Source organism: Musa acuminata, chromosome BXJ1-5, assembly GCF_036884655.1.
Source record: "Musa acuminata AAA Group cultivar baxijiao chromosome BXJ1-5, Cavendish_Baxijiao_AAA, whole genome shotgun sequence".
NCBI classification, from domain to species: Eukaryota; Viridiplantae; Streptophyta; class Magnoliopsida; order Zingiberales; family Musaceae; genus Musa; species Musa acuminata.
In genome coordinates this window covers 29,629,804-29,647,980 of record NC_088331.1, presented here as the reverse complement: position 1 = coordinate 29,647,980, position 18,177 = coordinate 29,629,804, and the positions used below count along the sequence as shown (strand labels likewise).

The 18,177-nt window shown below is 37.1% G+C and overlaps 1 protein-coding gene across 3 annotated transcripts in view; it reads right to left on the bottom strand.

Moving 5' to 3' along the window:
• Positions 1–12,074: 12,074 nt before the first annotated feature.
• The window catches only part of LOC103985236 (trihelix transcription factor GT-4), an 80,418-nt gene continuing 74,315 nt past the window's right edge, over positions 12,075–18,177 (bottom strand). For all 3 annotated transcript variants that reach the window (XM_065183560.1, XM_065183561.1, XM_009402878.3), the window contains one exon: positions 12,075–12,635. In XM_065183560.1, the coding sequence (XP_065039632.1) occupies positions 12,421–12,635 (215 nt within the window). In that variant the 3' untranslated portion in view covers positions 12,075–12,420. The remainder of the gene's footprint in view (positions 12,636–18,177) is intronic.

Sequence of the window (18,177 nt, the reverse complement as noted above, 5' to 3'; positions counted from 1 at the left end):
TGCCCATGCCCACGCGTGGTCATTGCCTACGCAGTTGCCGTCTCTTACGCACCGCTAGCCGCGGTTCTTGCCTGTGTATGGCCGCTGCTTGGGCACAACCTACCTGCGCACTACCGTCGCTTGTGCACGGCTCATGCCCACTCACGGCCGTCGCTTGGACGCGGGTTTTGCCCATGCGCGGTCGTCACATGTATGCGCTACCGTCCGTGCGGCTACCTACGCGATCAGCTTAGCGCTTGCCCTGTGCTCACGAGTGGTTATCGCCTATGTGATGGCTGCTACGATGCACACGTTGCTCGATGCAACCGCTACCGCTAGTAGATTCGTTGGCCATACGCAGCATGGTCGACGACGACCATTGTTGCTTCGTGATCATTGGAGATTACATTTATAATAAATCTAACATTGCCAGCAAATAGAATAGATAAGAATACAGATCAATGAAATATGGATCATTCAAACATCATAAATAAAAATAATAGATCTAATATATTTGATCTTAAGAACCTAGGCTTTGATACCAATTGTAAGCATAAAATCTATAATATGCTATATTAAATGCGGAAATAATCTTTTATGCCAAGATTGAAATCAAATAATATTAGATCTGATTTTATAATGCATATCTTTTGATGCCTTTTTCAAAAAGGGATCTCTATATGATATGAAAATGTACCATCTTTAGATCCAAGATCGCTATCAATATGCAAAGAGAATTAGATCCTTTTCTTTTCCTATCATTTCACAGGACCACTTAGATTGATGGTTAGGGACTGTAATCTCTCAACTGAGTCCTCTATGAGATGCATAACATGTCTGGTTTAGTCCCTAGATGTCCTGTCTATTTATAAGCGAGAGCAGAGGATCTAGGATAAATTATTATGAGAGTTCCTCCCATCAAAAACATCCTCTAAGGAATCATATCATATTTTAAATATTTTTATTGGTCAATATTTATCAACAGAATCCAGGAATCGAACAGCCAAAGGCTGATAAATCTGCACAGTGATCTTCGCTGATAAATATTTTGATTGGGTTATCCCGATTCCCAAACCGAAAGTATAACCTAAGTGAAGAACACAAGTATAACCTAAGTGAAGAACAAATACCGTACAAATGACGTGGTCCGATAAATATTTTGATTATCATAAATCTAGAAAAGTTAAATAATTTAGAGAGGGACCCAATATATTTATAAGCCTTAACATTTCGAGTGGCCGATGTCTTCGTAAGTATTACATTCAACTGACATGTATGACACAAACATCAGGATGTAATTGCCCTCCATTTAATGACTAACTCTTTACATGTTTTCTTTCTCCTCTCCAAACTTTTTTTTATTTTCTTGCATTCCTCTCCCTTGAAATCTTAGTTTTACATCAAACAACGAAGAGCCAAAGATTGTGACCGTGTAAAGTTGTCATTGATTCGTTGTTTACAAACGTAGAAAGTTTTACACAGGTGAGGACAAATAATTGGATGGATGGATGGATGTTTTTCCAATACTATCCCACTTAACTATGACCCAATCACTTTTGAGTTGGGAGAATAAGGTGGAATCTAACTAACTCAAGTGACAGTAGCTTTATTAATGCCATGTATAATTTCTTCATGACTTTGAGATTATGTTAGTTTATAAGATCAGATAATAGCCTGTGCTATTGGATTTTATTTTTCTAAAAAATATAATTTTTTTATTACATTAAATTAATTGCATGCATGGAATACGATCTGTGACGGATTCAAATCTGAGGCTAATAATGCACTGACCACCGAGATGTCTCGGCAGAGAGTTTAGGTGATTATTCTGTATTAATTCATTTCAAATTGAGCTACAGTTTCCAATTTTCTAATTCATTTCAACAAACCATTAACAATGGCGTTTCTACTCATCTGAGCAGCGCACAGAAGCATTATTGGCTACGGAGTCATGATAGAGAAATCCAGGATGAGTATTCCTTCATTTGCAGATTTAAACATGAAAAAAACAAAAAGAAAGAAAGAAAGAAAGCAAAAAAATTCATAATACTTACTTGATTGCAGCCTTTATCTGATCGTATGTAGCAGCTTTCTCAATCCTAACAGTGAGATGAGATCCACAACTGAGACATCCACAGTAGGAACACTGTGGAAATTATACATGCATTTGCACCACCAGATGAGGATCAAGGACCTTACAAAGGCAACTAGATCTTAAACCCGAAACTTGCTCTGCGTATTTGGGATATATGCGTGGAGGAGTACGTAAGAGACGAGAGAGATATAAGTGCAGAAAGGGGGTTCAATGATATGAACAATTATAATTATTAACTCCGACTAACTATATTAGAAGAAAGCCGACCAGAAAGTAAGCCACTCAGCAATAACATGATACACTCAACCTTCCGGACATTTGAATTGGAACACATGTTTCCAAGGAAGCATGATTAAACTAATTGGAGTATAGCACTCAGTCGGAGTAAATGCCACACAAGCTCAAAATTATAAAGCCCCATTAATGGGGCACGAGAAACAAACAAAGCTCTAATGCAAATAAAAAATAATAATAAAAAAGGATTAAAAGAAACACAACAGATACAATTTTGGGGAGCAAACCTTGGCAGCGCCGGTGCTGCTAGGAATAATGTTAAAGCTAGCAGCTCTATCACCCCTCCAATCCTTACTTAGGGCCCATCAACAGGTTTTTGGGTAGCCGAAAGGCAAAAAAGCAAAATTGTTGAAGCTCGATGAGTGACAGAATTCAACATTACCATAGTTGTTTTGTTGATGTTGATAGGAAGAGGGGATGGAGTTATCAAATAGAGGAAGAGTAGGACAAGCTTTTTATCTTCTTTATTTCTCTCAAGAAAAACACTTTTACAATTTCAGAAACTCTCTTACTCTCATGACCCAACATATGAGGTTTATATAGTCCCTAAAGATACATTATATTAATTGTATTCAAGATGAATCATTCTCTTTCAAGAATCAATAACCAATTTGACTTATTCTTCTATAGACTTCTAATCCATTTTTTCTTCTTGATGTAACGATTCTTCCACTTGATGCAATGAACCTTTTTATGCCTCTTGAACAAGTTTAATTCCAACATGTTTCATAAAACATTTACCGATAATTACATGTACTGTGGTCATCAAACCATACCAAATCGATGACCTGCCAAAATTCACGCGAGATAAGCTCCAGTTGCTTAGGCATCCTTGCTAGAAGCATCCTTGCTCATTTACGCCCACTAAAAACATAGGAGCATCCTCGCTAGGAGCAGAGATAATGACCTTCTTGGCACCACCCTGTGTGATCATGGGAAGCAACCTGATAAGAAAACTCATTTTTTCTATCCTGGGAACCATGAAGACAAAGGAGTACAAATTCCAAAAGAAAGTTGACCAGTGTTTCTCACATTGCTATTAATATGAAAACGCCAGACGAATGACTCCTACCACAAGTTCACATGAAGAAATTCCAGCAATTACGGTCTAATTCACGCAGGGTAAAAACGTGTTCGAGGGTACACATGTTGAATTCTGTTTGATAAGGCTACTACCACTTTAACGACCGTACAAATCATATATCATTTGATGACGAATCCATCCATCAGCCTCCGTTCGGTATCTCGATGGTAGCCCATCGTTCCTGCGGCACACATCTTTTTCTGTATCAAAGCAGGAAGAATACTAATACGACTAATAAGTACCAGTTGTTTATTGGGCAAAATGACGTAAGTCGGAGTAAAAATTCGTTAGATACACCAATCTTCCCTTCTTTTTATTCATTCTTTAGGAAGGAAGGATGACTGTCAATCAAACCTTTAGTGACATGCGTAGATCCTCACGTAACCCAATTTTATAATCATGTCAGATGCGATTAGATTCGTAGGATGCTTACTAATCGACCGATACACTTGAATGTTGATGTGAACAATTAATTGCAAGATCATAAAAGGCCGAAATCTTTCTGGAGACTAGCAGTTGCATTAATCTTCCTTCCATTTAACATTCAAGTCCGATAAGACTTATGATTCAAACTACGTTAAACGACATTTAGTACATACGAAAGATAACAAGAATAAAATAAATAAATTTAGGGGCACAAAGTCCATGGAAATTATAGTTATTCTAACTGTGAAAGTTAATGGACTTACATCGTTAGTAGAAATGCTCAGTATTACCTTTAAGTGGGCAGCAGCCTTTTATCCCTGTAAGTGAAAACTCCAGTCGACTCAACAACATAGTCGGTGCCAGTCTGACCGACCCCATGATATCCTCCTCAGGGTTGCTTAACAAAGCAATTCAATTTAGTTACCTAGAAAACAAAAGAAATAAAAAAACAAGCCTGAGAATTATATATATATATATATATATATATATATATATATATATATATATATATATATATATATATATATATATTTCGACCTACCAAAGAGAAGAAGGGTCTCGGAGTCCTTGATCAACATATAAGTCTGCAAAATAGTGGTTCTAGAAACAAAATAGTGAGTGTCCCACTAGTTACCTAAGTTCATGCAGCATACTAGGATAAATAATGGATGCAACCCTGATTTAGTCTTCCAAACTAATGAATCCTATGTTAGTTTGGCAAGTCTCATACATCGGAAAAATCAGGCTTGTTATCTCCTATTGAAATTATAAATAAGGGTTTAGGCTTTGAAGTCAGAGACACTACAAAGAAAAACCTAAGTGTTTGCTTTGGGTTTAAGTCCACACTCAATTAAATAGTTTGGGCTTATAGTTTGGATTTTTTCTTGTTTAGTATTTTCGGGTGTTTTATGGCCTAGGAACATCTCCCTAAGGCATTTGTAATAGTTTCTCTTTTATAGCAGTGATTTGCTCCTCTTTCGTCCGTGGATGTAGGTTAAGGTCAATTGACCGAACTACGTAAATATGGTGTTCTTGTCGCTTTTATTTTTTCGCTTTATTGTCTTTGTTGGGTTGCCAAAATTACCATTTGGTAAATTTTCTTGGGCTAGCTCTAACAAACTAGTATCAGAGCCTGGTTTCGGGATCTTTTGGCAACGATGACAATAACAAAGATTGTTGTCGAGAAATTCAACAGAAATGTCAACTTCGGCATATGGCAACTCAAGATGAAGGCCATTCTGGTTCAAGACGGAGTTGATTTGACACTATAGGGAGCTAAGAACATTCCAGATGGTACGTCAAAGGAAGATCTTGCGGGTATGGATAAGAAGGCCCGATCCAGCATTATTCTAAATCTCTCTAACGAGATTTTACGGGAGGTAGCTACGGAGACTACGACTAAGAGCATGTGGGACAAGCTTAAAGCCTTATATATGAAGAGAACAGTAGAGAATCGTCTCTACGTAAAGTAGAGTTTGTATATGCTTCGGATGACTGAAGGTACATCTATACTCTCACATCTTGATAAATTTGATTCATTGGTTATGGATTTGGAGAATATAGATGTAAAAATTAATGATGAGGATAAGGCCCTATAACTTTTGTGTTCTCTTCCCCAATCTTCTAAGCATTTTCGTGATACTATGATTTATGAAAAAGAAATAATTTCGTATGAGAAAATTAAATCTGCACTAAAATTTAAGGAGCAGATAGACAAGGATATCACTGGGGAAATTAGAGGGAATCAGGTTGAGGGTCTAGTTATCAGAGGTAAAATGGATAAAAGAGAATTTGACAATAGTAAATCTAAATCTAGACATAGAAATTTAGAATGCAGATATTGTCAAAAAATGGGGCACATTAAGGCTGATTGCTTTAAATTGAAAAATAAATTAAAGCAAAAGGAAAAAATTATTGAGAAAACTACTAAGTCTGCTAAAGCTAATGTAGTAGCTAATGAGAATGATGGAAATATTTTCTTTGCTACTGATGACAGGACGAGGTCTAAAAATGAATGGATTTTAGATTCGGATTGTTCTTATCACATGTGTCCTAATAGAGATTTGTTTTCCACATATGAATCTTGTAATGGTGGAATTGTTTTGATGGGCAATAATGTAGCATGCAATGTTGTTGGTAGAGGAACAATACGAATTAAAATGCATGATGATATTGTGAGGACGCTCACTAATGTTAGACTTGTTCTTGATTTAAAAAAGAATCTCATCTCTTTAGGCACCCTAGAGGCCCTTGGGTGTAAATACACAACTGAAGGTAGAGTTATGAAAGTTTCTAGAAGTACTCTTGTTGTTATGAAAGCTTATAGGTACGGTAGCTTATATATTTTGCAAGGAACTACTGTCACTGGCTCGGTTGTAGTCTCATCATCATCATTGTTTGATTCTGACATCACCAAATTATAACATATGCGTTTGGGTCATATGAGCAAAAAATGTTTGAGCATATTGAGCAAAAGGGGTCTATTTTGCGGACAGAGTACTGGGCCACTAGATTTTTATGAACATTACATTTTTGGAAAACAGAAAAGAGTCAGCTTCAATTCTCCAACAATTCACAAAACGAAAGGTACTCTTGACTATATTCATTCAGACTTTCATGGTCCAGCTCATGTTCAGTCTATGGGTAGTGCCAGGTATATATTGACTTTCATTGACGATTATTCTAGGAAAGTTTGAGTTTATTTCTGAAGCATAAAAATGATGTTTTTCTAACCTTTAAACAATAAAAGGCTTTGATTGAGAAGCAAACAGGTAAATAGATTAAGCGGCTTCGAACAAATAATGGCATGGAATTTTGTGAATGTGACTTTGATGAATTCTGCAAAAATGAAGGAATCGTTCGGCATCGCACTGTTAGAATGACGCATCAACAAAATGATGTGGCCGAACGTATGAACAGAACACTCTTGGAGAGAGCAAGGTGTATGATCTCAAATGCAGGGTTGACAAATGACTTTTGGGCAGAGACAATTAATATGGCCTGTTACGTTGTCAACCGTGCTCCTTCTACGACACTTAACTTTATAACTCCAGAGGAAGTTTGGCTAGGTACTCCTGCTGATTACTCTAATTTAAAATTTTTTGGGTGTCTAGCATACATGCATATAAATGAAGGAAAATTAGAGCCTCGAGCTAAAACATGTATTTTCCTTGGGTATGCTTCTGGGGTGAAAAGATACAGATGATGGTGTTTTGATCCCAAATCCCCAAAATTTATAATCAATAGAGATGTTACTTTTGATGAATTGTCTATGTTATCTTCTAAAGAAGAATCTACTAGTTGTATAAATGATAATGCGCAGAAGTAGGTGGAGCTTGAGATTGGTAGTTCAAATTCTTTTCAATCTGACTCTTTTACTCAAAGAATACCAGTAGATGGTCCTGAGTCTACTGACGAAGTTGATCCAAAGGGAGAACAATATTCCATAGCCAAGGATAGACCATGGAGAAATATTTGACCACCACAAAGATATGTAAATTTAGTTGCATATGCTTTGTTTGTTGCAGAAGAAACAAGTGAAGTTGGTAAGCCTACTTCCTACTTAGATGCAGTTTCTTATGATAATTCCACTAAGTGGTTAATTGTGATGAATGAAGAAATTGAATCTCTTTATCATAATAGAACTTGGGATCTTATGAAGTCGCCTTTTAGCAAGAAAATTGTTGGATGCAAATGAGATACTATTGTTGAGGGAAATGTCTTTGTTCAGAAAATTCATACGAAGAACAATCCAACTGATATGCTTATGAAGCCTCTTCCGGTTTATAAGTTCAAGCAGTGCTTGGACTTGGTTGGTGTTCATTGTTGATAATTGCTCGTTGGGGCTTTTTTGAAGAAGGTGGAGCAAGTTTTGTTGGGACGTGTAAAGGTGGAGATTTGTTAGTTTGGCAAGTCCCATAATCCTACATCGGGAAAATCAGGCTTGTTATCTCCTATTGAAACTATAAATAAGGATTTGGGCTTTGAAGTCAACGGCACCAAAAGAAAAACCTAAGTGTTTGCTTTAGGTTTAAGTCTACACTCAATTAAATAGTTTGAGTTTATAGTTTGGATTTTTTCTTGTTTAGTATTTTTGGGTGTTTTATGGCCTAGGAACATCTTCCTAAGGCATTTGTAATAGTCTCTCTTTTATAGTAGTGATTTGCTCATTTTTCGTCCGTGGATGTAGGTCAAGGTTAATTGACCGAACCACGTAAATTTGGTGTTCTTGTCGCTTTTATTTTTTCGCTTTATTGTCTTTGTTGGGTTGTGAAAATTACCCTTAGTAAATTTCCTGGGACTAGTTCTAACATCCCATATGTTTAATTAAGTTAAAAGAAATAATCCCATATGTTTAATTAAGTTAAAAGAAATAGCTTGATTGTACAGTATCTCCTTCGGATATATCATCAAATGAGCATGACATTTAACACATCATGTAGTCCGTAAGCCTTTTGATTTTGAATGTAAATCTCATAATTTCGTTCATTTATATTAAAATCCCCTGGATTCACAAGTTTAATATGTCAAAATAGTTTTGAAAAAAAAAAATCACTAATATTTAATTCTCTGCTTTTGCTCAACATCCGTTAACAGTTACACATAGCAGAAAGAAATCACACCCATCATCCATTACCGAGTTTATCTTGCATTGATCTGTGATTTTAACGAAAGATGGACAACAAACGGCTGAGGGCATCATACCATGTAATCGGTGGTGATGAAGGGATCGTAAACCGCGACGAGCTCCACGTCGCTGCTATGTAGAGCCACTCTCGCCACCAATCGCCCGACTCCTGACACATAGGATCACACATAATCCACGTCGCTAAACACGACATCGAAAATTCATCAAAATCCATCAAAAAAATGAAAAGAAAAAGATAAGCGCACCATTGATCCCGATCTTGATATTCCCTGAAAGATTCAAGACAAACAAGAAGAAGAGGAATCAGATTAGAAACCAAAGAACGAACGATTCGAGAATGCAAGAGAGGATGCTTTACCCATCGCGAGCGAAGTCGAAATGAGAGAGAGAGAGAGAGAGAGAGAGAGGGTTATAAGCTAACAAAGAACGTGAGGGGCTCTGAGCGCGCTTATATGATGAGGTAGGAAAAGATTTATGCCTTCCTAAAACGACAGCCGAGAATATTCACCGAGGCTCGTACCAAAGAGAAAATGCGGTGGGGCCCATCGACGGGTTCAGCGACGGATGGGTTTATTTTTTTCCCTCTTCATTTCTTGTCATCTCCTCGTTCCGATGTGCTCGAGGAGCGTCTCGAAGCAGGATGGTCCGCCCTCGTGGACGCTGTTCATTGGCCCATTCACCGCAACGGTGGCCGAGCGCCGTGAGTCACGTGAGCGTTGGAAATGCTTTGCCTCCGTTCTGTTTTGTATGCGGAAAAGAAGCCGTCATTAGAATCAGATGGAAGCGAGGAGGTAAAAGATACATAGCACACACAAGGAATCAATACATGATGAAAGGGAGGAAGGCAATGCAGGAGATAGCGCGCGCGCGAGAGAGAGAGAGAGAGAGAGAGAGAGAGAGTATTTACGGGTCTTTGTGTCAGCCATCTTTTTCTTCTCCGACCATAGCACCATACGGAGTGGTGAAGGTTTTCATTAGTGATAGTATGATTTTCTTAGAAAATCTATGTATTATGATGAGGGAAATCTTTCCTCTTAATCTGTATAAATAGGAGAGGGACATGTTAATGCATTCAAACTTCTTCGTTCAAACTTATTCAATAATCTTCTTAAATAATTTTTCTTATCTTATATTCTTTTCAACAATTAGTCTTCTGTTTTTTCCTAATGTTCCTTTGTACCTCCAATAGCTTCCTCGACCCCTAGAGCCCTCTGTCCTCTTTGGAGAGTTCTCTAGAACTGAAGAAATCAAGTGAAATCGAGCACCTAATAGAATCACAAGAAAGAAAATAAGGAGGATGGTAGAAGAATTTCTACATGGAAGAGAAGCTGTTCCATGATGCTGACTATCAATAGCCAAAGCCAAGAACTTGACAATGTATATTCCACATAAATATGTATTGAAATTCAAGTTAAGACATCTAATGTTGAATAAAATATGATTAATGATGCAAGTGTATGTGAAAGTCAGCACTTGAATGTATAACATTACTTTGCAGTCATCATTTGAAGTAAAATGAGATTAAATAGATTCTCGTAAATGGATAATATCTCGGTCTGCACGTTATCAATGAACTCAAATCAAGTTGGCGAACAAAATTCCTTCAAACAAGATCGTACCATGTCCTGATGGACCCTGTCATTATTTCTTCCTACAGTTCTAACTATTTTATCTGTTGAAAATTCTTCCTTACAATGTTCGATTGCCTTCTTCCCTGTATGTGTGTTTGGTAAGCTGGCCGTCACTAACAAGGATGTTACAGGTCCACTGATTTGGATAGAAAGTGATGCAAAAACTGGTGAAGTAGTTGCATTCATTTGATAACAAGGTAGGATGAGATCAATCAGCGTAGGTAAATATGATTTAGTCATGGCACTACTTATTTTTCTTCGATATGCACTACTTGTTATCAAATGTCAATTCATTTGATAACAAGGTAGGATGAGATCAATCAGCGTAGGTAAATATGATTTAGTCATGGCACTACTTATTTTTCTTCGATATGTCCAACATTTAACGTGGAACCAACGGAAGAAGAAGATTTTTATAAAATAATTGATTAGGTCAATTCTAAAAAATGAAGCTAATTAAACTTGATCAAAGGAGCCTACTTTGAAATTTTAAATCTTTCAAAATATATTGGTACTTGAGGAGTATAATATATGATTGCACATATCACATGACGATCTATAAGTACCAAGATCTAGTCAAAGACATCATGAGAAGACTATTTTCAAATAGCCTAAAGTTATCTAATTATTATTTTTTATTTTTTTTAATTATTTTACATTACTAATCAATTAATTTTCAAGGTCTAGAATTAGTATAAATAAAGATCCTCTCTAAATCTATGGGATTGTAAATAAAAATAATATATTTTAAGTATTGTAAGAAGCTTCTCTAATACAAGGACTTAATTCTTTCTTCCCTCTTTATAAGCTTAGTTTGCTAAAATCATTTCTCATAGTATTTTCTTGATTTTGTTTCCAGAGCCTTGCTCTTGGTATTAGCACAATAAATTTGTGGTAAGAAAATTAAGAAATATATTAACTTATAGTGGATCTTATATATCAAAACGTACAACTCTATAGCCCATCAAGGTGAAGTCTAATGAGAAGTGAAGCTTCTCTAACACAAGGACATGATTCTTTCTTCCCTCTTCGTAAGTTTAGTTTGCTAAAATCATTACTATGAGCTTTGCTCTTGGTATTAGGATAATAAGTTTGTGGTAAGGAAGTTAAGAAATATATTAACTTATAGTGGATCTTATATATCAAAAATTTAATTTACTACTAGGCTTCCCCACTGTTGATTTTCTACTGCTCTAATGAGTTGTGCTAAAGTTTCATCAGACATAATGAGCTCAAATTGGGATCTGAACATGCTATATGAATGCTAAATTATACAACCCAGAAAAGATTTGGTGTGTGAAGATGAATACTCTAGAATTAAATGTTAGATATATGCCTTTCAAAGTTAATGTATTTGGCAATGATCAACTAAATCATCATATGCATAAAAATCACATGTGGTCAGAAGAAAGATGAAAAGTTTGGATTCAATAAAGGAGGATAAATCTGGTTGGAAGAGAAGTGTATATAGTCTTAAAAATCTCATATAGGACTTCTTATCATAGATTTCATGAGAGGCAGAGACGAAAGGGTGAATATCACACACCATATCAGGTCTGTGAGACCAGTTTCTGTGGTGACACAGCATTTTCTATTGATGACTAACAAAGTGATCTCCACAATAACAAATAACCAAAAGAAGATCTAACCCTTCTTTAAATATTTTCTATTCCCTCATTCTGAATTCTGATAAAACTGCATATAATGATCTTGCTCAGATCCTACATTCACAGAAATTTCCTGTGATCGACCATCCTTTTATTTTTATAGAGTATGTACAGACACATCTACTTCCTTCGTAGCCATTCTGGCTTGACAAACTCCAACCTTGCTAACCTGTTGCTTACTGGATTGTGCAAAATCTTGATATCCACTATCAACAGCATGTCAACTCTTTCAAACATAGTCAGACAAATATATACAAACATATTGGATATATATGAACTTCCTCCATAAAGAGACAACATTTTTGACCTTTCACATAAACACTACAGTAGCCTAATTCTCTGAAACTTTCATTCGTGTGGGTTATCTACAGGCGTCATAGGGCAATGCCACCACAACTTAGGGGTGCATTAAACTGCTGGCTATAGAAGAAATTATCCAGTTAGGCTTGCACTGCTACCACACCATGATGTTCCTAATACTTGCTAACAATTCTCAGTTGGACTATGTTTGATATATCATAAAACCGTAGAAAAAAAAAAAAAAAGGCTCCCGTAGCTGGGTTTCTGTTACCAGATATTCATATATTGATTGATTGCTAATCACTGAGCAATTTCATGCCCTGGTACATAGCACCTGGACGAAGATCATCCAGTGTAACGACATTTTTAAAGCTGCTCAACTCCCTTAGGCCAGCCCAACCACGGTGGGAGAGGAAATCACGGAAGTCATCTTCGGTGTAGAGTGTCTTTTCTTCAGTATGAACTGCAATGCGGTCAGTGTCTTCATAGATGCAAACTTTGATACTTATCCCTGAGAAAATAAAATGAATCAATCTAAACCTTGAAAGATGTGTGTGCACTCTATTTGCAAATAGAAACAGCAGATCAATAATTAAAGAGTTCGAATGAGAAAACAGGAATGAAGAATTTTAACAAAGTGGAAGAAACTAAGAATTGAGGAAAAAAATCATAAATTGTAAGTAAACAATATTTTTCTACATTATTTAGAAAATGTTCTGTGCATTGACCTGTGCATGCACTCAACACTCATAGTCATGAACTCTGTAACATTGTACATATAGTGTATCGTATGGAAGTTATAATACATGTAGCCAGTAAGATAATTCATACTAATGAACACGAAAGATTATTTATTGGAAAATACCCTAATATAAATTTTGGTGAATAATTAGGTAGCACCAATCAGTCCCTTGTATTTTTGAAGTTTAGTGCATTACTATCATATGACCTTTCACAAATCTCATATTCATATGGTCAACCCTATATAGTTGGGATATTACAGCTTTGTTATTATTTTATTAGCATTATTATCAACACAAACAAGCACAATGGTAGTTGGAAAAGAAAACTTTTTCGATGCTGTATTAGAAATAGTACTCAATCAGAGTGTTCTGTATTTCACTCTCTTGGGCCTTGAACCATGACCTATCACAAGTTGACAACGTTGACTTCTTAAGCAGTAAGCATTAACCATTTCCACCCATAATTCAATAAAAGCCTTGAGTTTACACTATGAAGAAGTAATCATCCGTGATTTTCATTATTCATGATGAGAAGAACATCATGGTCATTAATGCAAATAAATACTGGGCTAGGTTATTTCAAAAGGTAGATGAAGAGTTTGACAGTTCTGATTTCAGATAAATAAGGTCCTGATGGTGCTAAAAGTGACAATGAAAGGATGATAAGATGATGGAAGGCAAGGGGATTACTGTTGCACTTGAGATGCAGGAGAGAGAGGATCTTATCATAAGTTAAGATACTTGTAGGCCTGCTCATCAAGGAACTTTGTACATGTAGACATGGTTTATACCATTTATAATACTAAAGAAGAAAAATGGTTTGAGGCTTGGGTTCCACCATCTCAATATATATAGCCATAAGATATAAAAAGAAGGAAAATCTCTACCATATCTTATCAGCTTCCTATATCAATGGAACACGTGCAAATCATGTCTGCTAAACCACATTCCAGAACCTTTCAACAGTTCTCAGAATACTCTGACATTCAAGACACGCACTGAACATTAGGAAGTATAGAGTGAATCATCAATTACACTACCTTATAGTGGAGTTTGAGTATGATATTTGTCTATGCAAATTTTATAGTAGGTCACAAACTAATAATCAACTTTTTCATGACTATGGGTTAGATGGCTAGGCTCTCCTGTGCAACAAGTCTAACACTCACTGCACTTTGCAATCTTGCCACATGGTCCTGACACGGTCAAAACTGGCCCTTCTGGACCATTTTTGCATTCGCCGCGCGGAAGGAGGATCTTGCGCTCTACTCGCACTCTCGGACAAGAGGTGTGTTTCAAGCACAAACTTTTGTTTATTTTTCAAAACAGGAGTAAGCTTGCGTTGTCATGCATGCTTGCAACCTGAATACAAGGCTTCCTTATATAGAGGGCTGTGGAGCTCTCAATGCATCGTTAGGTGCATCCACCAATAATGCAAGGGGCAGCATCACATGCCTCTGGCCTACCATCTTTGCGTGAGAATCCCGCAAAGGAACTAAAGTCATCGTGCGTGACGCAGCATCGCACCTAGACAAAGACATAAAGTAAAGAGACAGCACGCAGGCCGCTCCTTTACATAAAGTGAGTGGTATCCAGCTCACTTGGCATCTCATCACCCTGTCACACTAGTTAGTGCCATCTAGTGGTATGGGTCCATCACTTCCGCTTCCTGACGTCATTGCTTACGACCTTCTCCATTGATCGTCATTGCTTACGTCTAGCAGATCCAGTGCATCGTCGATTGTGTCGCCTAGTCCTGTGGTTGCTTCTTCAGGACCTTCATCACTCCTTGATTCTTCGAGGCTTCTTTCCCATAGGAGTTTTTCCTGCACAAATTCATCAATTTGGTCTTTCCAGACCCAAGTAAAACATGATTTATTTTCACAGGTGTAGAACTCTCTATTAGGATTTCTGATAGTTCTTGAAGTTCTGATTTTGGCCGGTTTTCTGCATCCACATCTGAACTCGGGTTCTTTTATGTGTGTTAACACATTGATATTGTGGTGTTGTTTATAGCCTCTGTTCATCCATGCTTCATATCTTGAGACTAGGTCATGGACCTTCTGTCTTGCGTTAGCATCTCCTCTCTTCAGGACTTCTTCTACTGCATTTACCAACACAGCTTCTGACTGGTGTTTCTCTTGATGGAATATGATTTTAACTAATCTAGACAAAGTGTCAGCCAGAACATTGTCTTTTCCATCAATATGTTCAAACTTGACTTCCAATCCTGTGCCAGTAATATAATCAGTGAATGCTAGCCATCTTACCCTTGAAGGTTTATGGTCACTGCTTTTCTTGTAGAAGCTGACTATGGCTTGGCTGTCTGTTCTAATTATCAATTCCCTTTTATCAAGATAGTATATCTTGAATTTATCCAGGCTGTTGAGTACAGCTTGTATCTCTGCATCAATTGTGCTTTTTATCGGTGAGAATTTCCCACTTGCATATGCACAAATTTTTTCTGACCATCTTGGCTGTGAACTATGGTCTTTCCATTTGCATACTCCTCCCCAACCTTCCATGCATCCATCCGTTTCTAGTATTATGATTGCCTTTTCTGGGGGAAGTTCTAGTTCTGGCAGATTATTCACAATCTCTTTGACTTGATTCACTATCTTCCAGTCTTGTGTGTTCATTCTTCTTTCACCATTGGGGCTCGTTTTTGAGTATAGTGGGCCGAGTATTTTTCCCAATTTGGGAATATAGCTTCTGGCATAGTTAAGAATTCCCAACCATTTTCTCAGACCTCTGACTTCCTTTAGCTCCTCATCTTTCATTTCTACTATCTTCTTGATGATATGAGGTTGCAACCTGATTTTTGAATCTCCAATCGTTGCACCAAGGAAATCTACTTGTCTTGTCCCAATTTTCATTTTTGTTGGGCTTAGTACTAATCCATTCCTTTCACATATAGCCATAAATTTCTTCAAATGCTCTTTGTGTTTTTGGACTGTTTCTGAAAATATCAATATATCATCAATATATACCGCTATGAATTCTTCTGTTCCTCTGAAGCAATTGTCCATTTTTCTCTGAAATATTGCTGGAGCATTTTTCAACCCAAATGGCATCACTAACCATTCATAAAGTCCATCTATTGCCCAAAATGCTGTCCATGGGATAGACTCTTGATCCATGGCTACCTGGTGGAAACCACTCTTTAGATCAAATTTGCTATAGATCTTAGCATTTCCAATTCTTTTGATTATTGTGTTGATCCCTGGTAAACTATACTGATCCTTTTCAGTATTGTCATTTAACCTCTTGTAGTTGAATACCAGTCTTTCTTTGCCTCTTTTCTCCTTTCCAGTGATTGGATCAACTTCTGTGCCTGATTCTACAATCATTGCAGTAGTTCTGTGTTTTGATTCCGATGGCCTGATTACTTTCAGTTCTAGTAGCCTCCTGATATGTTTTGCCATTGTTTCCTTCATTGCTGGTGTCACATGCTTTAATGGCCTGTCTTCTATGATCATGTCAGGATTTTTGACTTCAATTCTGCATTTTACCTGATTTTTCTCCCAGTGCTTTAGGGGTTCTTCTCCAATATATCCAAGTTTCTTCATTTTTCCTATTATCTCTTGAGATATAAATTCCTCTGCTATTTCCCCTTTTGATTCTCTTGCTGCACATATACTGTAATATTCATGCAGATCTAGCTCTAATTCTTCAATATAATTCAGATCATGAACTATAGGTGGAGCTTGTACTGTTGTGATCATCTTGTATATTGTCACTTCTCCATTTTCAATCCTCAGGCCAACTGTTCTTATGAAGTTCATCCCGATGATCATGTGAACTCCATCAGCTAGTGAGGGCATAATGAATGCCTGTGGGAGATAAAACCACTGCTTTCCAACCCAAAGTTTTCCAGCTGATATTACTTCGCTGACTTCGGTTACTCCATTAACTCCTCTGATGATAATTCTGTTTTTGGCTTGCTCTCTCATACTTGAAGGTATCATTTTTGAATCTGCTACACAGACTGTTGCTCCTGTGTCCAGTATTGCATTGAGTGTTACCTTCTTTTCCTTGACCTCTATTTCACATCTTATGTTAAGATGATTGTTCCTTGGTCTGAGGGCATTTACGGCTTCTTCCTCTAATACATTGACCTGCTCTTCATCTCTATTTCTTTGTTGCTGCTCAAGCTCTCTTATTTTCTCTTCTAATTCCATAATCTTGTTGAGGTATTGTACCTCTTCTCTTTCCTTCTGTTTTACTAGGATATTCAAGAGTTCATTTTCCTTCTCCGTATCTTCAAGTTTTTGTATTAACTCAGCTGTTTCTTCTGAGTCTTCCTCAAAGATAATTGGCTCTCTTCCTTCTAATTCCTTATTTTTTTCCTTCAATCTTTCAACTTCATCCGCCAATTGTTTTTCATTTGCAATACTTGTTTTGAGAACCTCATGTTGTCTAAGAGCAATCTCCTTCCAATCAATTACTCTTTCGATCCTTACCCTTGTCTTCTTGATCTCTTCTGTATTGATGTCTTTATAATACCAGGGCTGGCACATCAGACATACTGTCATTTCGCATTTTAAGCAGTCCACTCTGTGCTTTGGTGCTGCCTGAGATCCACAAGCTCTGCAAATTGTCATATGGGTCTCTTCAAATTTCCACTCATGTTTGCAGAAGTATTGTCTTCTAGAGACCCTCATTTTGGATCTCCATTCTGATGGTTCTCCAACTAGATATTCTTTTGGTTCATCTAGTTCTTCTGCACTCATCATATAGACTTCATAATTTTTGAAGTCATCCATATCTTCATTTGTGAATTTGTAGTTGTCGGCTTCTTCATCAAAAGAATAGATGTCTGAAACATCGTCCTCATCGAATCCCGCTGAGACCACATCTAACCCATCTTCTAAGTCCAATGAATCCAGGACTTTGACTCTGTCCACTATTTTTCTCGGGTTAGTGCATTCACTTGCAAAATGTCCTTCTTCACCACATGCATAGCACTTGCAGTTTCTTTTTCTCAAAGATAGGTGCTTCTTTTTACCTATCCTCACATGTGTCTTGTGTGGCTTTCCTTTGTACGATGTGCTCTTTCGAGCGCCATACTTCCTGTAGGATCTTTCTCTTCCATAGAGACCATGAACTGGTGTATTTCTGCAGAAATCCATTTTGCTGATGCTCTTCTGTAGAGCTGCCTTTTCACACCATTCCTTCAAGTATCTCTTTGTGAATGTGATCCTTGCTGTAACACCTACTGTGTTACTCGGATACTTTTCTTTGAAGGCTTTTTCTATTTCATCTCCTAATCCTCTTGGTAACTTGGTGAAGAATTCTTTAGATAGTTCT